This window comes from Hippoglossus stenolepis, chromosome 6 (assembly GCF_022539355.2).
Source record: "Hippoglossus stenolepis isolate QCI-W04-F060 chromosome 6, HSTE1.2, whole genome shotgun sequence".
Taxonomy (NCBI): domain Eukaryota; kingdom Metazoa; phylum Chordata; class Actinopteri; order Pleuronectiformes; family Pleuronectidae; genus Hippoglossus; species Hippoglossus stenolepis.
In genome coordinates this window covers 7,206,596-7,231,631 of record NC_061488.1, presented here as the reverse complement: position 1 = coordinate 7,231,631, position 25,036 = coordinate 7,206,596, and the positions used below count along the sequence as shown (strand labels likewise).

Genomic DNA, 25,036 nt, shown 5'->3' with positions numbered 1-25,036 from the left:
ATGCAAAATAAAAAATAACGGATGATTCACCTCAAATGCAATACAGCAAAATTAACAAGCCTGTTTTGAAAATACAGTACAGTATATATGTGTTAAAATGTAAAGGCAGTTAAAGTAAAAGGTTGTCAGAAAAAGATATACTCAAGTAAAGTACAAATACCTGAAAAATCTACTTAAGTAATGTAACAAAGTATTTGTACTTTGTTACTCCCCATCTCTGGATGGTATTTATACTTCTACTCCACTACATTTATATGACAGCTGGAGATACTAGTTACTTTGAAATATCAGATTATTAAAACAAACAATAATCAAAAATATGTAAGAATTATAAATTAGAGCACTTAAAGGCCAAACTTTACAAGCTGTAACATTTCAATGGTGCTTGATGCATCAGTAATTATTATCTAATATAGATATTTAAGACAATTTTGCAGAAGGAGTACTTTCTAGTTTAGTCATAAGGTTTTGATAAAAGCAGAAAACCAGACTATACCGGTTAATAATCCAGGCCATGTAGTCTACACTTTTATTAGATTTTTCTTCAGGGTGACAACAGGAAACTGATGCTGCTTATTAATGTCATATTCACGGAAATGACAGTGAAGAAATCAGGCCTGAAGAGGAAGTATGCTAATATTATGGGCCGAGGCGGCTGCAGGTCTCTGGGTCCTAAAGCCAAAACATTCAGGAGGGAACGTTACATTATATAATTACAGTTACATCATAATCAAGTAGAAATACTGTATTATAAGTGAGTTTACTTCTATTAAATATAACAATGTTTACTGTTTTAAAACAGCACCGACAGGCCAGGATTGTCTGCTGAAAAGGATTTTATAATGAATACGCTATGCCAATATATCAATAACTGTACAGTACAGCGATGATGCCTAACTCCTAAATATTTATGTTTTCTTAAATATTAAATATGAGAAGGTTCAAACTTTCTAACATTCTGCCATCGTCATGTACGAGGAGGTTAACATTTTAAACACCTCCGAATAAAATGTATTTCAGTTCAACACCAAATATTCACATCAAGTAGTACAGAACATATACAAAACTAGAATTAAAAGCAGGGCAGTTGTGATTTCATTGTACATATGAATCAAATGAAGTGGCCACTGAATATACTGCATCTTAATGTGGAGATAAAATTACTGATTTTATAGGTTCTCAAAATAAGTGCAAAATTAATCTACAATACAATAAACCAGGGTCCATGAATTAATTCTGATTTACTGGCAGGTTTGATGCCAAACATGACCCCCCAAATTCTGATGTATCTTGTGCTCCTGATAGTTGGAATCATGACGCTTCCTTACAATTCACACTTTGTGTCCAGTGACAAATTAATCAAACACATGTCAAATGTAATTTCCAAAAAAAAGGCATTTTAAATGATTCTTAAACAGTTTATTAGAAAGATGTAGACAATAAAAAAAGAATTTCCACTGTAAGTCAACATTACTTGTCTCCCCTTACATTTTATTTGACAGTGCAAATATAATTTGGTCATTACACGGCACCACATCGTTGCAACACGTCCTCACCAACGAGGGGGGATCTATTCTAGATGAACATGGAAAGAACCTGGAGAATAGCAACAAACCACATAAAGTTGAATGAACCTCAAGCTTCTTTTAACAGCTTCAAAACATTTCACCTTGTTTCTGCTGTCTAACATGATAGTGTGTCATGTGAGTATGGAGAGAAGAACTTTCAAGATACTAAATATGGAGATTCATTCAGATTACCACGCAGGTGACCACTGGGAAGATGCAAATGTTTCTGCAATGGTTTCAGAAACGAGAAGTAAAGGGAAACATGTAAGCTGGAAGGTTAAGCTACAGAAACAGAGACTGGCTTCCTGGATATCTAATTCACATCACATGGAAGGCTTTGGAGGAACCAAATCGATAAATCAATGGAACTAATTCTTTTGATGTACACATCTAGTGTTTGACTTAAACCATGAGAAAACTACACCAGTCTACTAACTTAAAACCACAACATTTGGAATGGGTTGGCCTAATCATTTCAAACCACAATTAATTTGAAAACAAAATGTTTTTATCTCTTTTTAAACACATATTGCTCAGTTGAGGACAACTATACAGCTTTTCCAACAAATAATGTGTGCTTGGTTGTAATATTTAACAGTAAAACAAGATACCCGAAAAGGTGCAGTACAGCAAATGGAAGTGGAGATAGCTGCTCTGTACAATACCATGCATATCAACCTTCAGTGGACTGATCGGTCATGAGTTTGGAGCAGAGAATATGGTTTTAAATATGACTACTGACTCGTATGTACAGCTGTTTGTCACTGCCTTCAATTTTAGATATACATTTGTTTAAGATTCCTCTTGCCATCTGTTCTTCCATTTTCTTTCCAGAGTCTCAGTCTTCTATTCCAAATCTGGCATTTCTGAAAGTGAAAGAAAAAACAGTCTTACACACACGAAAGCACTGATTTATAAATCTTGTATTATCACCATTATATACAGTTATAATATGATGCATTACACTTACTTTCATCATCGCTATCTGCAGACTCATCCTAAAAAGACAAAAAGGTAGAAGGTTGAATAATCATCTGATCAATGTTTCAACAAGAACAATTATAGACACTGAATATCACATGCTTTATTTTTACTTGTGATTATCACTGAAGTGCTTTGAAATAAAGTCAAAGTAAAAAGATTCTTACTTCTTCTGGACCTTCGAGATCAAGGTCTTCCTCTCCTCCCATGTTGTTCATCAGCTGTAATATGACACCAACAGTGTTAAAGCCAAGTCATTTTTCAATCTTAAACCTGTCCTTTACTCATATACAGATTTGGTCCATTTTATGCCAAGAGTGGAATAGTCAGTTGTTATAGTAAAAGATATACATAAATATAAAATTTGGACTAATATCAAATTAAATTTTAATAGAAGGCATGCAAATGCTACCAACTAATTATAAGTCATTACATTATTTCATAATATTGTGTTATACCCATATTCACACAAGCTTGTCAGACATTTTGGGCCTTGAGTGTTTTTAGGGTGTGTTTGTAATTTTGACCAAGTATGCTGAAGCTGAAACATCAGTCTAGAAAACGCTCTTGGTTACGTTTAAAACAGTGATAATGAATTCTTTAATCTCTGTTTATCAGGGTGCTTACATCTGAGAGTGGGTTGGAGTTGACCATCTCCTCATCTGAGTCGTCCTCCCAGTCTCTCCAGTTGCTGAAGTCAACACTGAGCCAACTCAGCTGTGAAAACAATATCAGTGTCTCATGTTATAGGAATCTGATGCAAATCTAACTGAATCTCTCTGGAAACCATTTGCATTTCGAATGTAGGCTACAAATTGTCCATTACATTCAATGATTGACTACGTACCTTAACCTTGTCTTTTGTTAGCCTCGGCCACGGCTTTCCCGGCTGCACTTTTCGTAAGTAACACAACACTGAGCGACCTGTGCATTTGTGTTTGGAATCCTACATTGAGGCGGAAAGATAACAGCAATGTGAGATTAATCTCATTCACAATGTTGTGTAAATAATTATTTACAATATCATAAAGCAACATTAATCAAAGCAATGACTCCAACCGTGACGTACATTTTCATCAATGGCGTCAAAAAGGTCTATTTCATTGTCATGTTGGACATTGTCGGTTCCTGCAAGACAACTGTGGAGGGAAAAGAAAAAAAACAAAAGATTTTGGGGAGAATGAAACAACAAACACACGAAAAACAAGACAAAAGATTTTGAAAATCTCAGAATTACTGTGACTGACAGCATAAGATCATAACACGTGGCAAAAAACAAAAAAAGTGTATAAAACTAAAGCTGGCACTGCTTGGTTTTGATTTTATATTGTGTTTCCACAGTTTTGGACATGTTACTATGTTGCTCAGTCATCTTTACATGAAGCACACTTCATACTTCTCATTTCATTAATTAACTGATTACTGTCTGTGTGCTGGGCTCTTCATTTATCTGTGAAATTGGGTTTGGTGTCTGCCTCCCTACCTACATATAGTTCTCTGCTGCACACTGATTGGACACCACTCCTGTATTAGTCTCAGACTCATCCTGATTTTGGCTGAAATAAAGTCAAACATGTTTGACAACTGTTGAGAAGACGCTTCGTGAGCTAGAGGACCAGTTGTGATGAACAAGAGCCCAGATTCTGTGTTAATCCAAGGATTTTTGTCTCAGAAGTTTGAATAGGATACATAACTAACAACAAACCAACAGGCAAGGAGTTGACAAGTTAGTACAACTTAATATTTTTAGAGTCTGCATGAGACAAACTTACCTGAAACCAAACTTTGCTTTATCAAATGTGACTTTAACATCTTTGCTGTCTGCTACACAGAACTCTATAAAAACAGCGTCCCTCCTGTCGTACCACTTGGCGGTTGCTGGATGCCTGTGAAAAGAAAGAGGAAATATAAACCAATGTAAACAGTCTGTTCGAGACCCTAAGGTCCAGTGGTTTGTGCATTTGTAATTTGCTGTGCCCATTAAAACTAAGTAGAGCTCCTGATACAGTTATTTGATCAAAGTGGATTTGGTTCAATAACAACAAGAGTGACTTTTAAAACAATTCTAAACCGTTCATTCATTCTTAGAGTTCCCCCGATCTACAACTTGTAAAACAGATTATACATATGAATGCTGTTTATAGGAGATTAGGTCGAGACAATGGGCTGCCATCAAAAAGCCCATGTATCAGGTTGCCACAAAGCCTCTGGTTACAGTTCGTCACATTAACAAGATGGTTTGGACGGGTTCATCTCAGCGCTTCCAATGTCCAGTCAATTTTAATTATAAAATACATTCATATGATAAAAACAGAAGTTATTTTGGGATATTTTTCAATTTAGAACAGGTTTAAATTATATACTGTGGAATATTATATAGTGGGCATGTTACTTAAATCATTTTTATTAATAGATTTAACAGTAAAATACAAATAATCATACTTAACTGTTAAATTGACCTAGAATCTAATTTGATAATCGGTTAATCATTTAAATCAACTCATTTGAAATTCCTGAAATAATACAATAAGATCCAGCTTTTCATTTGTGTGGATTTATACATATTCTTGGTTTAATTAGATAAAAAAAAACACAAAAAAATGTGATGTTTAGGGGAATGGATTGAGCGAAAAATGCAAGTTGATTACATCACCTTAGGCTAAAGTCTAACTTTAAAGGTGTAGCTGTAAGACCAGATGAGTAGAACCCGAAAGAAACCACGTTTTTTTTTTTTAGAGACTTAAAGGATAATGTGATTCTGAATGATAAAACCCCCCACTCCGCTGTAGATCTGCAGTACAGACACTTATCTGTGGTTATAACTAATCAATAACCGACCACAAACCTCTGATTATTTAAGTGTGGGTTTTTTTAAATTCAGTTTTCACCGGTATTTGTACACGCCCTGTGTATTTATTGTCGGTATTATTCTCTCTTCTTAGCATTTAACTGATGGCGTCATTAAGCAAATCCTCTTACAGATGATCGCGGACCAATATGAAGCTAGCCTCGGACAAATGTTGGCTAATCCTCGCTCGCTCCCTTTCCACAACTTCGCGATCACGCTAGCAGCCCGTTTTCACGTCGCCAAAGTCCGTGTTTTCACTGCTAACCGGCGATATCCCGACACCTGACTCTGACACGGTGCTAACCTGGTGATCAATGAACACCCTGCTAGTCAAGCTAACAACGCTGACTTTGGCCGTTGCCTTACTTCAGCCATGCGGTGCACCTGACTCGAACTCCGGGTAAAAAAAAAAAAGTAGGCGGCTGATACCGGGATCCCGGATCTGCGGGAATGGGTGCGGGGCCGAACAGTGTTTTTAAACCCGGTCCACGCAGCAGCGAGTGACCGTTAGCTAACAGATCACCAGGGAAAGGCCAACCTCCCGCCTTGGCGAAAGCATGTTCACGGACGGCTAACGCTAGCTAGCTAGCTAGCTCGCTAAGCGTGTTGCTCTATTGCACTTTCCCCTCCGTCCTTTCATCACTTTAACTTCCGATAACTTACATGTCTGGGGTCGGAGTGAGTCTCTGTCGCGAAGGTAAAACAATCCCGGGAGAAGAAGAACGGTAACGCCCGTGAAGAACCAGGAATGCTGCCCACACACAGTCACTGCAACAGCCTCGGTCCTGTGCACTGTGCTGCTCCGGATGCTCCTGCGTATCTCGGGATGTGAATAGCAGCCTGGCGCAGCTGCAGCGCACTAGACGCTTCTAGAAGTTAATGTGATTTTCTACGGAGTCAGTGGTGGAGGAGGGAGGGAGGGAGGAGGGGAGGGGGAGATCACCACCCTTATACTGAGCTGTACCTCTTTATATTACTATTATATATAAACAATATATTACTGTTCCATTTAAACAACTCTTTACAATACATTATATTTATACAACTCTTTACAATACATTATATTTATACAACTCTTTACAGTACATTATAATTATATTTATACAAGTCTTTACAATACATTATAATTATATTTAAACAACTCTTTACAATACATTATAATTGTATTTAAACAACACTTTACAATACATTATAATTAGATTTAAGTAAATTCTTTACAATATATTATATTTATACGACTCTTTACAATACATTACTATTATATTTGTCTCTCGTTGCTTTACCTGTATTTTGCTTTCAAAGCGTCTGTCAATACTGTATTTTAAGTAATAAAGTATATTATTATCATTATTGAGGGGCTACATTTGCTTGGGTTAGATATAGATTAAAAATGTATATCTAGGATTTACATGTATATTTAACATTTATATTTAGACTTCATGTTTAGATTTGGGCTCCCACATTTAGATTTGGGCTCCCACGTTTAGATTTGGGCTTCACGTTTAGATTTAAAATGTTTATGCAGACTATCTACAGAATCACATTCATCGCTGAAAATCTGGTTTAAAAATACTCATGACTTTACTGTGGCTCAATGAGGCCAAGTGTTCCTGTTAATTTCAGATTGTGTCAATTATTAAGGGCATTACACATTTTAAATCTACGACAAAAATCAAGATTAATGCAGTATATTCCGATACGGCACAAGATAATTTTTTTCATGATTGGTTAGAAGACAATTCCCAAAAAATGTAATTTATTAGAAATGAGTGTTCTTCTCAAAGTAATTCAATCATCAAGATGACACCCAAGTTTCTTTTTCCTTTTAAGACTTATAATCCATTAGGAAAAATTAAAAAAAATAGAAAGAATATTCAATTGTCTCCCATGTGTTTAGAAGAATTCAATAATATATTTTCATTTAAGTACAATTCTTTGATAAGAATGAAATTGCAGTTTGTTGCTTCACTCTTCTGTCAACGTTCATCTATGGAGTCCAGGCTGACGCGACTGTACCATCTCCAGAGGACAGGTCTTCTGGGGTGTGGCGGGGTAGAAGATGGGTGCAGCCATAACAGTCAAAACATTTGAGTGGAGGAGGTGCTCTGAGTCTATTTAAGATCAACTGTGTGACTATAGGATGGGTGTGTCGTTACTCATGTCATTATAAGAACTTTTATGAGCCAATTTTACGTTAGTCATTTTAACCGTAACCCTACCCATATCTTATTTATCATCTTAAGAGCATTACAATCTGTTGATTGTATTGGTACTACATTGTTAACCTGCATCAATCAACACATTCTGAACATCGAGGTGTTGCAAGCTGATTGGGCTAACAGCAGTCTATTGGGTTCAACAAGTATATAATTGATATTTTACTAAACTGATCAACTCTGGATAAAGACATGTCTATTCACCTTTGCCCTACAAGCCTGTTAATGATCAAGTTTAGCTCAAAGTGGAGAGCGCCCGGGTGGGGGCAATTTGGTGCACGTCATACACCTCCATGTTTCCTCTCTTTAGAAAACTACAAAAGGGAAGGTGAAAAGTAGTGAAGGAATTAGCTTAATGTCCTGAACCTAAAAAAGCTGAGGTCTCTGTTACCTCTAAATAAGGAATGTGTAGGTTTAGAAAATATAAGAAATTAATATTTCCGGTCGTCCCCTGTATAAATTCACCTGCTCCATCCTTTGCTTGACCAGGCTTATAATCCACAGCAATAAGCCACCCCCCACCCCCATTTACCAATGAAAAGCAAACACAAAAGTTTCATTTTATCAAGCCACAACTTTATTTCCATCTTGGGTATAAATTGTATAAACGAGCTTAGATTAAATCAGCAACATTTCTCCAACTCCTCGTTGACAGGGTCCCATTACATCGTCAACTCCTGCAGAGGGAACAAGAAAAGTTTGTTAGCAAATGTTTAAGATTTTTTTCCCAGTTAGTAGAGTTTCTCTCTTCTCAGGACAGAAAGGTTAGCTTCAGTGAAACTCAGAAGAACGAAAGTCACTGTTTCAATCATCACTGAAGAGTTTAAGATGGCTTGATGAGTATAATGATTCCAAACAGACACTAGAAAAATTTGTTTAAGTCTTACCATAATAGCATTGACAATGTCGTTATTGTTGTTTTTCAGGGCCCGTACAGCCTTCGCCCGCGACACGTTGGCTTGCGACATGACGAGTTCAATGTCTTTAACCTCAACTCCGGTCTCATCAACCTGTGAAAAAAAATAGAACAGAAAAATGTTTAACTCCTCATATCATTAAATAATTCATATTCAATTGTGTTACTTGAATAAAACTGCTTCTAACCTCCTCTTCTTCGCTTTCCTCCTGTACTGTTGGCGTCTGTGTGTTTTCTTGGATGTTTGATACAGTTTCTCCCTGTACCTTGAATTTTTCTGCGGCAGCCAGCTGGGCTTGCTGGGAAAGATCTTCAATCTGTAGCGAGAGAGAGCAAAATGAGACATCAATACATGACAGTAACATTTTAGCTGAGGTTCTGCACTCACACCTTGACTGAAATGCTCAGAGTCTTTTCTGCGCTTATAAAAAGTTAAACGAGTCAAAACAGTAAGTACATTTGACACCATAGGAAGGGACAAACAGAGACGTTGATTGTGTCATTTCGGCTTCATACCTTAGCTTCACCGAAGACGATGTATGTGTCTGATGCAGGGCTCTTGTAGACGTCTGGTTTGGTGATGACAAACAAGATGTTCTTTGATTTGCGAATTGTGACCCTGGTGACCCCTGTTACCTGCCTGAGACCAAGCTTCGACATTGCCTGGAAGAAATATAAATAATATTTAAAATGTGTCCAATTTGAATGTTACAAAGTAATCAAGAAAAACATTGTTGCCTTAAATAAAAAAAGATAGGACCAGTACCTTTCGTGCCTTCTTTTCACTGCGGCTCTGTTTGGCTTTGCTGACAGGTTCCTCGTCGATCTCAGCAGCTGCTGCAAGCTTTAAAGAAAACATTCATCCACATTTAATGTCAACAAGTAAATAAACTAATAATTTGTATGCTTGTCACTCATATAAACATTTTTTTCTCTTCTCAGGACAGAGGTTGGCTTCAGTATACTCAGAAGAACGAAAGTCACTGTATTAATAATCACAGAAGAGTCAGAAACCCACAACATCTACATTAAAGGTTTAACTTGAGTGGATGCTGTTGTCTGGTATGTTTGGATTCAAGGCAGCAAAATATTAGAAAGCAGAATGAAAACTTACCTGAGCCTGCTGTGTCTGTGTCTGTGCAGAGTCCTGTTCCTCCAGATCGGGGACTGAGTCATCGCTGTCTGACTCAGTGCCAGATCCTACAGAAACCAACAGGAGACTATAAGTCACAACATGGTGCCTTTAACATGGTTGCAGACCTGATATTTCCTGCAAATAAGCTGCAATCATTCCTGGAAAATATAGCAACACATTTGTATTGCCAAAACTTAATGCTGACTCAAATTCAAAATCAACTGTGCACTCTGTGTATTGAGAACAATTCCCCTTCATTTTAAAACCATATTAACCAGACCATCAAGACATTTTAACCAACTAACTGACATCGTATGATCAAAAATAAAAGGGCAAAAAACACTATACAACATAAATTATTTGTCTCCAAAACAAGGAGCATCCATTATGACAGCTGTGTAGCACCTCATTGTTTTTTAAGCGTAAAAAAACTTCCTAACCCTTTTTTTTGTCATGACCTTGGAGAATGACATATCTAAGTAGTGCAGCAGATGCCAGGTGGCAGTGACAGTTGGAAAAATAGATGCACAGAAAGAGAGGAAAAAGAAAATACCCTTGTCATCCTTGATCTCAGGCTCCAACTTGGCTGGTGTTTTAGCTGGTGTTTTAGCTGGTGTTTTAGCAGGTGTGGGGGCAGGTTTGGGTGATGAGATGGGTTCAGAAAGGGTATGTATTTCCTCAACCTCAGGTTTAACAGGGACAGGTTTTGCAAGTGCCTCTGCAAATGTGAGTTTACGAGGAGCGGGGGCAGGAACAGCAGGCTCAGCTTGAGCTGGTTTTAAGGGAGTGGATGAAGTTTCAGCCGCGGGCTTAGCAGGCTTAGCAACCTCTTCAGGTGCAGCCTTGACCTCAACCAATTTCACCTCAGTTACTAGTTTAGCATCCTTAACAGGAGGCAGCTTGGAAACGTCAGCGGCAGTGGGTTTAGGTTCTGCAACTGGCTTGACAACCTCAACAGGTGCAGACTTGACATCTGGTTTTGAAATCTCAGCAGGTGCAGCTTTAATTTCCTTGACTTGTTTAGGAACCTCGTCAGTAATAGGTTTGGCCTCGGCAGCCGGCTTAGCAACCTCAACGGGGGCAGGTTTGGCCTCGACAGCTGGCTTAACATCAACGGGGGCAGGTTTGGCCTCAACAGCTGGCTTAGCCACCTCAACGGGGGAAGATTTGACCTTGAAAGCTGGCTTAGCAGCCTCAACCGGGGCAGGTTTGGCCTCGACAGCTGGCTTAGCAGCCTCAACTGGGGCAGGTTTGGCCTCGACAGCTGGCTTAGCAGCCTCAACGGGGCATGTTTGGCCTTGACAACTGGCTTAGCAGCCTCAACGGGGGCATGTTTGGCCTCGACAGCTGGCTTAGCAGCCTCAACTGGGGCAAGTTTGGCCTCGACAGCCTCAACTGGGGCATGTTTGGCCTCGACAGCTGGCTTAGCAGCCTCAACTGGGGCATGTTTGGCCTCGACAGCTGGCTTAGCAGCCTCAACTGGGGCAAGTTTGGCCTCGACAGCTGGCTTAGCAGCCTCAACTGGGGCAAGTTTGGCCTCGACAGCTGGCTTAGCAGCCTCAACTGGGGCATGTTTGGCCTTGACAGCCTCAACTGGGGCATGTTTGGCCTTCACAGCCTCAACTGGGGCATGTTTGGCCTCGACAACTGGCTTAGCAGTCTCAACTGGGGCAGGTTTGGCCTCGACAGCTGGCTTAGCAGCCTCAACGGGGGCAGGTTTGGCCTCGACAGCTGGCTTAGCAGCCTCAACGGGGGCAGGTTTGGCCTCGACAGCTGGCTTAGCAGCCTCAACGGGGCAGGTTTGGCCTCGACAGCCTCAATGGGGGCAGGTTTGGCCTTAACAGCCTCAATGGGGGCAGGTTTGGCCTCAACAGCCTCAATGGGGGCAGGTTTGGCCTCAACAGGAGCAGGTTTCTCAACAAGGGGTACAATTACAGGCATTTGAATTGACTTTTCAGATGGGATAAGTGGAGGCAGTTCATCATCAGCGGCTGCAGTAACAGTTTTTGATGAGGCTACTTTAACTTCAAATGGTTTGGGAGGGCTTGAGGGAAGAGTTTCTGAAAAGGAAACTGGTGCAGCTACAGCAGGCTTTGAAGTAACTTTAAAAGCAGCAGGTGCCGCTGCAGGCTTTGCAGCAGCAGGTGAGGGTTTCTTTGTCTCAACTGGGGCATGTTTAGCTTCAGCTAATGGAGCCTCTGCTGCTGTAACCTTGCACTCCTCAGAGGCAGGCACAAATGCCTCTACTTTCTTAGGTTTTCCTTGCTTGCCAGCCTTGACAACTTTTGGAGTGGAGCGGTTAGCATGATAAGCAGTGGAACTAGCAGGTGAGGCGGCTAGGGGAGAGGTCACAGGTGACAGGGGGGTAGAGGAGGGAGTTGATTTTGGTGATGTGGGAGAAGAGGAAGAGGCAGACATAGAAGAGCGTTTTCTTCTGCCAGGGACAGCCTTTGGGGCAGAGGAACCCTGAGTACCCTTGGCATCTTTGCCTTTGGGCTTAGCAGGGCCAGAAGCTGCCTGAGGTTGCTTGGAAGAAGCAGGGGCAGGAGGTGTAGCTGAATAGAAAAAGATTCTTTAAATTTTTTTAACGGGATTGTTTAAGTCTTACTCATGCCAGTTAACAAACCAAGATGCAACCATATTTTTAGGGTTAGGAAAAGGACCTGCCTTGTTTCAAAGTTTGATACAAACTGCCACTCACAATGCACAATACACACTGCCAACCTCCACACAGAAAACCACATTCTACATTTAGTCAGGATGCACTTAGGATAAAAAGAAAGATGCACATAAAATGTCAACATCTCCATATTACAACAAGGGACTCCGCTACATAAGGCATAGTGCAACTGGCCTAGTGATTCAATAATTTATTTTGTCTTTAAAAATGTCGTATATATTTTTCATTTTATTTCCATTTTAATGACAAAACAGTTGCAACTGATGGGGGGCGCAATGTATGAAAACCGGTTATAGAAAGAATTACCCTTTTACAGATGATTACAGTGAAAGACTTGCAGACGAAAACAAGATTTAACGCTGAAAGAGTCATGACCCACACTGACAAAAATCACTGCAACCTTGGCTGCAGAATTACCTTAATTTAGCCAACTTTCCCACACTCAAAATTGTCACTCCAATTTTGTTGCGTGGAAAACATGTTATGTTACTAATAGTGAAAAATATGCTGAACCTGAATAAGATGGAGCGTTCCAGAAATACAATTCAAAAAGGTTGGGGGGGGGGGGGGGGACGCTGCTAAAACCAACCTGACAGGTGGCGAGTGGAAATAGGTGGGCCTTCACATTTGGAGGTCCCCTTAGACTGAATGGCCTTGGGAAGAAGTATAACGGGTTCTTTGTCGAGATTTTCCTTTTGAGTGGCCACGTCAATGTTCACATCACCAGGCAATACGGCTTGAGTTGCATTCAGAGAAAGGTTTCTTGGACTCTCTACTTCAATTTTTGCATCTTCGCCGTTTAAACTGACATCTTCAGGAGCAGATGGTTCGGGAGCAGATGGTTCAGGAGCAGAAGGTTTAGGAGGAGATGGTTCAGGATCATCTGGCATTTCTTCTGCCACTGTTTCCGTCTCTTCTCCAGAGGGATTTGCTTCAACAGGAATCTGCTTAGCCTCTTCGCCAACCAATTCTTCAGCAGCAACCACAGATTCCTGACTTTTTACCTCTTCAGGTGGAGCTTCGGGTGAAGGCACGGACTCTTCAGGAACTGGCAGACCAGCGGAAGCCTCTGCTGAGTCAGCAGCTGTTACTTGCTGTGAAACCGGTGATGCTTCCAGCCCACTCTTTTCTGTTTGTTCAGCCATTTCTTGAGTTGCGGCAACACCATTTGGTGGATCAATTTGAGAATCAATGCTAGTTTCTGGGGGGCTTATCTCTTGGGCATGAGCAGGGGGTTCTGGAGGATTCTCCAGTGGCAATTCTTTGTTCACTGTGGGAACAGCCATCTCAGGAGAAGTAGTAGTCAGTACTCCTGCAGCTGATGAGGGAAGAGCAGCGGCAGTAATGGGGAAGGAAAATCAGAGTTGAGGAGCTCAAATTGCAGATTGTAAGAGCTTAATAAATATACTAATGAAAAAGAAACGGTGCTCCACACGTGTAAGGAAGTTCAGTGATGTGGAACTGGCTCTTGATTTGCCCGTTTAGAAACAGAGGGGGTGTTGGTGCACTCAAAGAAGGAAAAAGTGACCATTCATGCAGTGTCCGAATGTGAGAGAAGTGTTTTAAGACCTTTAATCCAAACAGCAGCCAGGTGCATTAAAAATAAACCATAAATCCATTTATAGTCCAAGATGATCTGTTTTAGATTTTCTAGTTTGTTTGTTCTTCGAGTTGTAAACTTTAGCCTTTTCCCCCCTGGTTTAGTTTCTTTACTGCACACAACGAATACAACTTAACCAAAATCAATAAAAACCACGTGAAGTACCTTGTCCCTTATTACTACATAAGCTGCTAGAGTTTGCTCGCTCTGCAGCATTCTAAAATGCAAAACACATGGCTACAGTGCTCTAAAATAGTTTTGCTGAAGACCCATGTGTTTTTACTTCATTTAAACCTGCCTCAACAAATCACCCCAAGGAGAAAAAAAAAAAGAACAAACAAACCAGAATCTGATTAATCTGGACAAAAAAGTGCAGATATGAAAAGACCCTTGTGAATACTGGACTTGCATTTATTTGACCTCTTAATTACTTTTACAGCTCAGGATGAATTACTGCACCGCTCCCTGGCAACCATGTGGAGTAATACTGAATAGTTAGTATATGAATGACTAAACATCCTAAATAACTAGGCAAGGCATCTCAGTTACCAGCTGCAACTGATCAGTTAGTATAGAAGTCTTCGTCACACCCCTGTGTAAGAACCTCCACCCACTTACAGACCATGAAAACCCTGAGTGCATATTGGTGAAAGGTGATGAGTAAGATTTTTAAGCTATATGGAATTATTCTAAAATGATGATTCACTGTTAAAGCAAAAATTGAAGTTCTGCTCCAACATCCTGCCCGAAACAAAACTACTCAAATTAAATCCAGGATAAAAGCCTTCAACTAACAAGTCAACCCGGAATTTAACTATATATACACACAATGTGATTTGCATTTAAATGAATAAGAAATAAAGTAAGTTGTTAAGATTGATGTTAGAGAAACTATTGACACACATTTTACAATACGAAATATACACACACACACACACACACACACACACACACAACACAGAATAATCGGCACCATCCCCCAACAAGGCAACATCTGTTATACACAAACTGGGTTAAAGTCATTCACTTTTCACAGGGAAACCCACAACAAACATCATGCATCGTGTCCAGTTGTCAGTGCAAGTCACCACACTCCTTTGTGAGTTTGTATAAATAAAGAGAGGGGTCCTGGATAACTCTTCAGGGCCAGTGAAGCAACGTCCCCACTGCAGATTGCTTAGCGAGCAAACTACCGTTACTAATGTCTGAACACATGGCTGGTGACGGTCAAAATAACCGTCACCTGTTACGTCAACTCAAGTGTCCCGGCAGCTGAGTCAACTTCTTTAACCAAATAACCGCCCAGCCATCCAATATGGATTCCTCCACAGTTTGTTGACCACTTCACAGGTTCGGAGAGTTCAAGGACCCCTTTCTTTAAAAACACACTATTGCAGGCATGTGAAGATAAAATATACGAACCAGTCTCCACTTGTGGCTGCTGCATCTCCTGCTCGGTGACAGGGACCGTTTCTGTGGCTTCACCGGGCATGGTTGCTTTTGAGGAAGAGAAAAAAAAAGAAAGTAAAAACAATTTAATCCCACAAGACTTAATAAACTCAAGCTAATCAGATTTGGATAATTGATCTAATTGATTTAAACCCAAAACTCTTCAGTGCCAACTTATTGTGTGTGAGTATTTTGAGCATCCCTAATTTACTTTGAAGGTAAGCTCATCTCTAACAGTGACTATGGGTTAACACTTTGTCTTCACATGGGCATCATGGTTTAAACATTACAGCACTGATAAAGTATTAGTATGAACAATTACAAAATAAAAACTAACTTTGCAAAAAGTGTAACAATCAGACCAGGTCTACACCTAAAACTGTTCCATTTAACCAAAGTCAAATGTAAACTAGATTAAGAGGAAATGATGTAAACCCTGTTTAACAAATACAGATTACAGTTATTACTACTCTCAAGTATTCGTGAAAAGACAAGATGGCATTCCTATAAAGCTCAGTTCGACTTCGAGGTTGAATATAGAGAAATAATGTTAACTCGAGATTTGTTATGGATTCAATAATTTGGGGATTTCTCAGTTAACACGTCGCTAACGAACCGGACTGCAGCAGTTGTCACAGCCGGACTGAGCCCACGCTTTAGCTTGTGAGCATCAGCTGTGGCGTTACTTTCCCCTGGATGGAAGCTAAGCTAACTGCTTCCTTCAAACTCCACCGGGGAGGAGGCTAACCTGCTAATTAACCCGTTTCCCAACGGCTCTCCCCTCTACTTTTACTCCCGGGAAAGACACCAGCTCGCTCGGGTTAAACCCCTCATCCCTCGCCGGCCCTGACAGGCGGCTCGTACACACTGGCAGTCACCATGTTCCCCCATTTTGAGCCGGTAATCGGTGACACAACGGCGGATAAATCGGTGAACGGGAGGCCGGTTGAGTAACAATAGCTGAACCGGCCTGACGACGGGACTTTAACCGAGCATACGACACCTTTAACGGAGGCGAGGATTCGCAAGAAACGGCTGGATGATGTTGGATTGTCCGCAGAGACACTCACCGACTCTGGACGTTATATCCAAGATGGCTGTGAGAGAGAACTCCTGACCCCCGCGTCACGGTGATATCCGCTTTACAGGCGGACTTTCTACTTCCGGGTTATTTAAAGGGGCAGCACGTAGTTCTTTTACCTCAATGTCGTTTTTTATTAATGAGACTTCTGGAAATAATACTGTGTTTTTTGTTTTTTTTTACTGCTGTATTCACAACTGCCCTGGCCCTTCAAAAGTACTAGTACAGTCTTAGATTTGCACAGTCAAAGGATGGAAGATACAGGACCTGTCATAGTTTATTTTGATTACATTATCACTAATAATACAGGAACAACTACAATAAATGTAGCAATTTATGTATTATATCCAACTTTTAATTATGGTCAAATACACCTTACACCTTAGGTTAGTAAAACTAGGCTCATGGATATCAGTCCCCTACATGTGCCTGAATAGTTCTCTGGGGAATCAACGCTAAAGAAAAGTATGTTGTGTAATTAGCATTTGTCACTATGCATATGTTATCTAAAACATTGCAAATTTCAGAATAAAGTTCCTTTAACGCATTATTTTGATGAATAGTCCCAACTGTAAGAGGTGACATGGATCATTAGATTATTGGTGCCATTTGTCTAATGTATCTATATTGTGTGTTTTGACTCTTTTCTCTATACAAGCAGCTGATTTCTTCCCTTCTCTCCTCTGGATTTTCTTATGTGTGGATTGGCACTGGACATTTTGACACAAGAAGATTTCTTAAAAAACTGAAGTCACATCACAGAGAATTCAAGAGATTTTTATAAAGAAATAAGGATATAGCAGATGTTTTCTGATTAGCTGTGATCATACAGTTTATTGAGAACTTATCATGAAGGTTTTTTCTTACACTTGTAAAAGGTAACCAGGTAGGTCTCTTGATAAAAGTGTCTTGTTCACTTTTTGCAAGAAAGGCAGCAGCTCAGTAAATACAATTCCTGGATCCAACCCTTCGTCCACATCTGTGTCATTATTTAAAGGTTCTTTCTTGGCTTGTGTCCCATCCTTCTACTTAGTACTGTGGAAATCCGTTGAGTGGTTTTTGTGTAATCCTGCTGACAAACAAGACCTCAAACCTTTAAGCACTGTACCCTGGATGTACGATGTACAATGCACTACTGAAGGAGTTCAATGTTGTAATAAAAGCAGAGATACATTGTCAGGTGGGGAATACAGTATATAATGTTCTATTGCTCGTATTGACAACACATAAAACCTCAAATAAAGATTAACATGCTAGTGATGGTTGGAACCATGTAGGTGCACTGATACAATCCAAAAAGAGATTCTATAACTGTTCCTTAAAAATACATTATTAGAAGAGCTGATAAAAGAGGGTCCGTATCCTATATTTGACTGAATATGGACTAATATTTTTGTAAAACATTATAGAATTCAATAAAACACATTTTATTAAAAGTAATTAGAATACAAAAATATGAAAGGGTAGGGATACCAAAATTTATTTTCACAAATGACTGTACAGTAGCAACAAGTAGAAAATACAAAATTAACATTATATAATAAAGAAAATCCCAAATTAAGATGATTTACTCCTGTTTAATTTATAAACGTATCATTACTGAATCTGATAGGAGTATAATAAAACAGATTTGAAACAGAAAATGACTGTTCCTCTGAGATATGAGAATATTCCACCACAACATGAAGCCACAACAGTTCCACCTCAGAAATTGTTCGACTTTATGATCGTTGATCCAGTTCAGAATTCTTTCTCAAGATCTAAAAGAAAAACAAGGAGAAAAGAAAGCTGATGAAACATGTAGGTAAAACCTCTCATCATTTAATCTACCAAAATTAAAACCTACCACTCTTTTTGAGAAGTTCTCCTTTCCACGATCGAGCCATTCCATCCAGAAACTGATCAAAGTATTTCACATACTTTGCCAAACTGGTTCTTTTGTAATCTGTGAAGAAACTGAATCAGTGAACTGAAATATTCAGATGCTCTTTAATCAAAATACTGAAAGTAAAGTTTTGGACTTTAAAGATACAATTACCCTTTACTTTTACAAATTAAGTCTATTAATTCCATTTTTTTTACTTCTATAAACAGAGTGAGTAGTATTGGTCACTATGATATGTAATGTAAAGCAATGTACAACCCAGTACTTTTAGCTGATGAAACCCGACTGGCTCTGATCATACATATGACTAATCAAGAATTTCTAATCGTAAAGGTCTTTCTTTCTCTCACATTGTTAATGTAACCCAGTAGGTTTCTTGATAGGTGTCTTAGCAACTCTGTAAATAAAATGTTGTATTTATTATAGGAAGTGATAGCAGATGTGGGCCTCTGCATCAGCAGCATGTTTTAAGTACATTTTTGATATCAAAACAAATTTAGTTTCAGCAAGTTATGGTTAACGTACCACACTTTCCAAATTTTGATGCAGGAAAAACCAGATGATCAGCCTACTTATACCTACTCATAACTTTGAGAAAGATTGACAGGTAAAGCTCCTGTTTGTGATGCAGTAGGACAAATGTTCAGATTTCAGAATTTCACCTCTGATCTTTCGTCTCTCTGCTGAGTCCTTCTCGTTTTCCTTCACGTCCTCCGACTCCTCTTCTCCTGTTCTGGGCCTATCCAGCTCCTCACAGATCAGACTAGGAAAAAAGAGAAGTCACATCATCAACTCAAACAGTCCACACAACAGAGCACAAGGGCATTTAAATTATGGCTCACCTGATTGTGGGCACATCAAAAGGATCAAACGTTTCTAATTCTTTGAGGTCCATGGGAACAGAAATGCGTCCTGAACCGAGTTAGAAGAGAAAAGTCACAGTGAGACTCAGTCAGCAACATATTCACCATTGCAGGCTTGATTTGATCTCATTAGATCTGCACTCACCTGTTTTGGGGTGGACACTGAAGGGGCTCTTCAGCAAATGGTTCACACCTTTACTGACATTGACATCGAGCCGTGGGTAACAATACTGCAGCATGATTTCTTTCTCAAAGTATTGACCCTTCTTGGCGGTGCCCTGGAGGAATAGATGGGGACTGTGTCACTGCCCCTGTCTTGGTCATAATGCCTTTTGTTGCAATGTGTAAAAAACGTGAAATGTCCTGGGGTAGGACATTGGAAACTACTAACCTGTTTCTTACTGGCTTGATCCTTAATCAGTTTCCAACGACTGTCAGGTTTCTTCTCATTTTGGAAATCCTGCTGCAATTCTTTTCTAACATGTAAGAGATGAGTTAAGGTCAAGAGAGAAAATGCTGTTTAACCACCAACTCCACTGTGCGCGTTCTTGTGAATACACATCAAACTGTGAAAAGGATATCTTCAGGCACCATTGCCAGCACTTTGTCCACAGACTCCTTGCGGCTCAGTATTTCCTGATCCTGCAGTGCATACTGGGGAAAGTATTTCTCCACCACAGCCAAAGCCTCTCTGTTGAGATGAAACAGACATTTAAACAGTTGAAGAAGCAACATCCGACACAGAGGACAACCTTAACGATGATCAGGGAAATTACACACAAACATTAAGACAGAACACAAACAGTAACAGCTTCAAACAATCAGATTCTTACTCGATAAGAGGATGAAGAGGATGTGTCAGCACCACTTTCTTCACCGTCTCGTCACCACCCTGTCAATCAGAACACCACATCTCAATAATGTACTGACTGGTTTGCACATACAAGTCGTTCAGTGTTCCTCACAGCCTTAAACAGTAAATGAATCCTTAGAAGAGCTAAGCAAGTGCTTTTGGTGGCTGTCTGGGTCTAAACTATGTCATGAGAGATGTCCTCATTATTCACTAGAGGCTGAAATACTGTTACCTTCACCAGGCTCAGGTATTCTGCAACAGCTGAGCGTGCAGCTACAGAGAGCTTCCTGGCAGCTTCATCACACACCCAGCAATGCACTCCTCTTCTGCCAGAATAAACCCACAACAGGTGCTGGAAACCAAAGTCCTCTGGAATTTCACATAAAACAAAGTAAGTGCTTTATGTTAATTTTGCCTAAAATAAAATAACACGAGCAGATGGCTGGACACAAAATCAATGGCAAACAAACCTCGAAGAGCTCTATCCAGGATAAGAATAGCAACGGTCATCAGGGTCCAGCACTTGGAACAAATGGCTGCAGCACTAAAATTAGAGTTTATGTCAGAATATGCTGAATAAATAGTCAAAGTGATGTGATATGGATGGCAATTTAGGACAATAAGACATATTTGAACATCAGCTAAAATGAACCTTATAATCCATTTACCTGCAGCAGCTTCTGACATCATCATAATCTGTCATATCAATATCAAACACCAGCTCCTTCTCCAGTGCCTGGAAGCCTCCTGACTTCACTGTGTTGTGTTGGTTTGGCTGTGGGCGACAAACAGACAAAATTATCTTTAAATGTTCCTGCACAAACAGCAAAGGCCCCTGCAGAGACAGAGTCCTGTAGGAGTGCATCTAATAGGAGCAAGCAAGCAATCTCACCCTGTGACTGTATATTGCTCCGATGTCAATCTTGTACGGGTTCATCTTCTGGATCTCCTTCTCCAGCTCGCTCTGCGTGGTGAATGACTGGTAGCGCACGTAGATGTCATCTTTGAGTGTGAAGGAGAACTCCCGGTTGTGAAAGTAGTTCTTCTGCACTGAGGTTCGAGAAGAAACAACATATTGACCTCTCAGACTCACCAACCAGACAGTCAGTCACCAGTTTATTAGGCACACTTGGCTAAAACTCGTTGTTGATTCAATTACAAGATTACTTAAAGTTTGTGGTGATGTTGATCTGTATTGAATTCTATCGACAGGTGCTTCTTTTACTTAGCCAACTCTATTGATATAAACGTATTGGACATAGGATATGGTTACTCTCCGAGCTTCATAATAAATGGCAATCTTCTGTCCTTAACAATACAACAACAAATGCGTTCAGTTGTCAGTTTAAGAACACCTACTTAAAAATGAACACCATCTAATGCAATATCTCCTTTCAATGAGCTGTTTGTGATGAACAACTGTGTGTTCGTGTTTAAGTTTATGTTGTGACAGATTTACCATAAATACTGAAGCAGGCCAAGTTATTAAATATCAACAGCACCACAAAATGCATCAGTTTTAGCTAGGTGTACCTAATGAACTGATAACTGAGTGTTTCAATGTTTAACAGGAAAACAAACCAACCACAGCTGTGTCACAAAGTCACAGATCAAAGATAGTTTAGTTAGCTAACATCAGGCTAACGGGATGTTACTGTCCTGTCTAATCCCTGACAGTCACCTCCTCCATAGTTGAGCCAGCGGTGATACTGAGAGAAGGGGAAGAGGCGGCGGTAATACAGCGGCAGGAGATCCGGCAGGCAGGCCGGGTCATAACCGGAGGACGACATCTCCCGGTGGTGATCACGCTTCTCCGGTAAACGTGTAAAACAGCGTTAAACTTTCCCGCGACTCCCAGCTTCTGTGTGTTGGTTTACAACGCGGGAAAAAACTCATAAGCAGCGGACACAACCAATGAGGCGAGGAGCAGACGATGTCGTCACCAAAATCCAGGAAGTGACTTTTAAAGGAGAAGATATTTGATCAGACTGAAAAAGAAAATATGACGAGTGAGCTGAAATTAAGATGAAATGTGCTTTAGATGTATGATGATGAGGTGTGATGTCACTATGAGGAGCTTACAGGACGTCAGCTGTCACTTTACCTGTAATATTTGTACTGCGACGAACAGAGCGCCGGAAGTGACGTATTGACGGGAGATGAGAGGATCCTGGGACATGTAGTCATTTGTTTTTTACTCTGGTGCAAGATTCCCTTTTAATCAAACAATGAAATAAAAAAATAAAAAATGCAATATTGTACTGTACTGTGTAAATTATTAAAATGGAAATGAATTAATAAGTTGCAAAAGGTAAATAATAAAAAGAGGAAAATGTGTGTGTAATATTTTTCACTTTAGCTCAATTTCCTACATTTATATATATATACAGTATATATATTATATATATATTATATAATATGTTGCTATCACCACTGCATTGACACAGATGATCATTTTTTCTCAATCTCCATTAAAGATTGATTTACAAACTACAATGTTACCCTTATCGTATCCATCTTTTTAAACTGGTATATCCAGTCTTATTGTTTTCCATTGGGCCAACCTACACATTGTTTTATTCACTGTCAATTTTATAGATTTTTTTTAATGTTTTTTTTCCTTCTGTTTTTATCTCTGCCTGGTAAGGTGGCCTTGAGTGATGTGAAAGGCGCCTATAAATAAAATGTATGTCAAGATTCTTGTAAAGTAGAAGTAGAGTTCCTGACATTTTGAAGTATTTTACTGCAACATCCTCTTTTTAGATACCACAGAGAAGTATTCGACGCTTACTCCACCTTATCCTCTATTTTCATTGTGTTGAGGTTTCATGGCTCTTTATCCACTGCACTTTCTGTTCCCCACCTTTAGAGGGCAGTACATTGCCATGACAATATTGTCAGGATTGGTACATTGAGCTCCACTTGCCTGGAAATTGCAAATAAATGCTACTGAAATTCTTCTTCACAGTTTTTTCCAAGGTTACAATAAGACCACTAACATTCAGCATCATGAGTGTAATTATAAGTGAACAGGGGTCTAGAGAGAAACCACACAGGTCAACACAAGCGCCTTCTTTTGTTTCTTTTGGTCAAAATTTTTCTAATTTATGACCTCCCCCTTTCTGCCTGATACTAGTGCAGGTACATGCAAAGTGCACGGTTCAAGCTCTGCTCTGACATTTGAAAAGGGCACTCCTTTGCGTCCCAGACAAAAGCCGGTGTGCCCCTCTTCTGCTCAGTAATAATGTGGCTTTACTTCTATGTTTTCATGCAGCCACTCTGAAACTCTATCTTCCTGAAGTGGCGCTGTTCAGACTGAAGGTTGAGAGCTGGGCAGCGTTAAGAGCTCTCGTCAGTTATTGTACTTTTGATGTGAAAAAACTCCCTTTGCACAGTTTTACTGCACAATAGCCTCGATATGATTGGCTCTATAGTCTTATCAATTATGTCTCATCTCATGACTTGTATTGTTGGAACCTCTCTCTATAATTTCCACAACCTTATTAGTGTGTCAATATCCTTTTACAGAACTGACAAACCAAGCCACCACCACTCTTATACTCTCCATTTATTTATCTTATATTATCATTGTATTTATCACCCTTTCTATAACTGTCAGACAGGTAGATGCTAAGAGTGGGGACTATCCTCCACCGCTGCTTTCACCCAGTTTTTAGCATAACCATAAGAAATACCTTTGCACTAAATGTATGATAATGAGCCAATTTCTCCTTTGCATGCAGCATCAGTAAACTGTGGCATGTTCAACAGCAATTAACAGGCCGGTATTGGTCTGACTGTAACTGTGCACAGCAATACATTTCCACCTCATGATTGCACTTGTGTTTATGTTAATACTCTTTATTCGTACCCTGATCTACATAATGCGAGAGCTCTCAACCACGTCGTACTCGAATTATGCAAATTGTTCAGCTTCAAGGCATTGGGGTTGTGATGGGTTTTTCCTTTTTGGGTCCTTTCTCGAAGATGATTAGAGTTGGATTTGGGATTATTGCCTTTCTGTCTGTCTCTTCTCTAGCATCTCTATATGTTGATATATACACACACACACACACACACACACACACACAAACAAGGGTAAAAGTAGGTAAAAGTGAAACAAGGGGGGAAAAAGCACCTTTCAACCCAGTGCTTGATAAATCTAGGTCAGACAATCGTCAGGTGCCCACAGAGCATGTTAGCCAGCACTATAGGTCAACATGTTAGCTGTACACAAGGAGTCATAGTTTCAGGAAATCCAAAAAAAAATCTCCCTGCGTCTTCAGATGACCACAGTGTGCAACCATCTCAGACTGCTGTCTCTTCGCATCAGGAAAACACTGGTGACACAGAGTTCAGTAGGAAACCTCTAAAACACATTCAGCTGAACACATGAGCAAATGCTGAATGACTGTATTCGATGGTGCTGATTCAAAAAGCCCAAATCATGGAAACTTTATTAAACTCTAGTAGTTTCATAATAAGGAATGACTGTTCAGTATCTCTGGTATAAATGATCTTTTGGGAAATAACTCAACATTTTGGGACATACTGCATGATTATATTGACATGAAAATATTGATCCTATTCTTATGTCGGTGCAGTAATGAGATACTGTGGGAGGAAGCTGAAGTACACCCCCCCAAACAAACCCATATAGACAAGAGGAGAACATGCAACCAGTAACCCTCTTGCTGGGAGGCAACAGCACTAACCACTGAACCATATTTACGTGTATAATTATTATAACAAAATGAAAGACAGGGATTTTTCCACAGTGGAGAAAGGGAATCGATGAATTCATTCTGATAAACTGTCTGTAACTCAGTATTTTGAAAGTCAGACTTAAAGATACAGCAAGAGGCAGAATGGGAGCTTGAGGGCGTGAAAGGTTGAAGTAGCTGAGTGTAAGTGTCTGCATCTATAAGTGTAATGTATTTGTGTGTAGAGACAATAGAGCA

The 25,036-nt window shown here is 39.8% G+C and overlaps 3 protein-coding genes and 2 non-coding genes across 9 annotated transcripts; all 5 read right to left on the bottom strand.

The window, feature by feature from the left end:
- Nucleotides 1-1,404: 1,404 nt before the first annotated feature.
- ptges3b (prostaglandin E synthase 3b (cytosolic)) lies at nucleotides 1,405-6,259 on the bottom strand. Its single transcript, XM_035159763.1, has 8 exons — nucleotides 6,061-6,259; nucleotides 4,322-4,435; nucleotides 3,619-3,688; nucleotides 3,397-3,495; nucleotides 3,177-3,266; nucleotides 2,717-2,770; nucleotides 2,539-2,566; nucleotides 1,405-2,434 (listed from the first exon to the last, which is right to left on the bottom strand). Coding segments are annotated over exons 1-8 (477 nt in total). The 5' UTR covers nucleotides 6,063-6,259; the 3' UTR covers nucleotides 1,405-2,414.
- Nucleotides 6,260-8,167: 1,908 nt separating this feature from the next.
- On the bottom strand, nucleotides 8,168-16,553 carry naca (nascent polypeptide associated complex subunit alpha). 5 transcript variants are annotated; one of them, XM_035158354.2, is made up of 9 exons: nucleotides 16,464-16,553; nucleotides 15,367-15,441; nucleotides 12,934-13,662; nucleotides 9,644-9,729; nucleotides 9,296-9,373; nucleotides 9,046-9,192; nucleotides 8,718-8,846; nucleotides 8,501-8,623; nucleotides 8,168-8,290 (listed from the first exon to the last, which is right to left on the bottom strand). In XM_035158354.2, exons 2-9 carry the CDS (start codon nucleotides 15,434-15,436, stop codon nucleotides 8,276-8,278), a joined length of 1,377 nt encoding a protein of 458 aa, XP_035014245.1. In that variant the 5' UTR covers nucleotides 15,437-15,441; nucleotides 16,464-16,553; the 3' UTR covers nucleotides 8,168-8,275. The 5 variants fall into 5 exon arrangements, with proteins under 5 accessions (XP_035014245.1, XP_035014246.1, XP_035014256.1 ...); XM_035158355.2 differs by having other exon boundaries at nucleotides 16,397-16,535; XM_035158365.1 differs by lacking the exon at nucleotides 12,934-13,662 and having other exon boundaries at nucleotides 16,464-16,549.
- LOC118111707 lies at nucleotides 8,360-8,434 on the bottom strand. Its single transcript, XR_004697125.1, has one exon. It is a non-coding gene; the product is annotated as a small nucleolar RNA SNORD59 (small nucleolar RNA).
- Nucleotides 9,463-9,534, bottom strand: LOC118111706. Its single transcript, XR_004697124.1, has one exon. It is a non-coding gene; the product is annotated as a small nucleolar RNA SNORD59 (small nucleolar RNA).
- Nucleotides 16,554-17,930: 1,377 nt separating the features above from the next.
- Nucleotides 17,931-22,145, bottom strand: prim1 (DNA primase subunit 1). Its single transcript, XM_035158079.2, has 13 exons — nucleotides 21,757-22,145; nucleotides 20,968-21,125; nucleotides 20,744-20,850; nucleotides 20,546-20,619; nucleotides 20,308-20,444; nucleotides 20,056-20,114; nucleotides 19,804-19,913; nucleotides 19,614-19,705; nucleotides 19,368-19,500; nucleotides 19,202-19,271; nucleotides 19,022-19,122; nucleotides 18,321-18,419; nucleotides 17,931-18,234 (listed from the first exon to the last, which is right to left on the bottom strand). The coding sequence occupies exons 1-13, from the start codon at nucleotides 21,863-21,865 to the stop codon at nucleotides 18,215-18,217; spliced, it is 1,269 nt and encodes a 422-aa protein (XP_035013970.1). The 5' UTR covers nucleotides 21,866-22,145; the 3' UTR covers nucleotides 17,931-18,214.
- Between the last annotated feature and the right edge of the window lie 2,891 nt (nucleotides 22,146-25,036).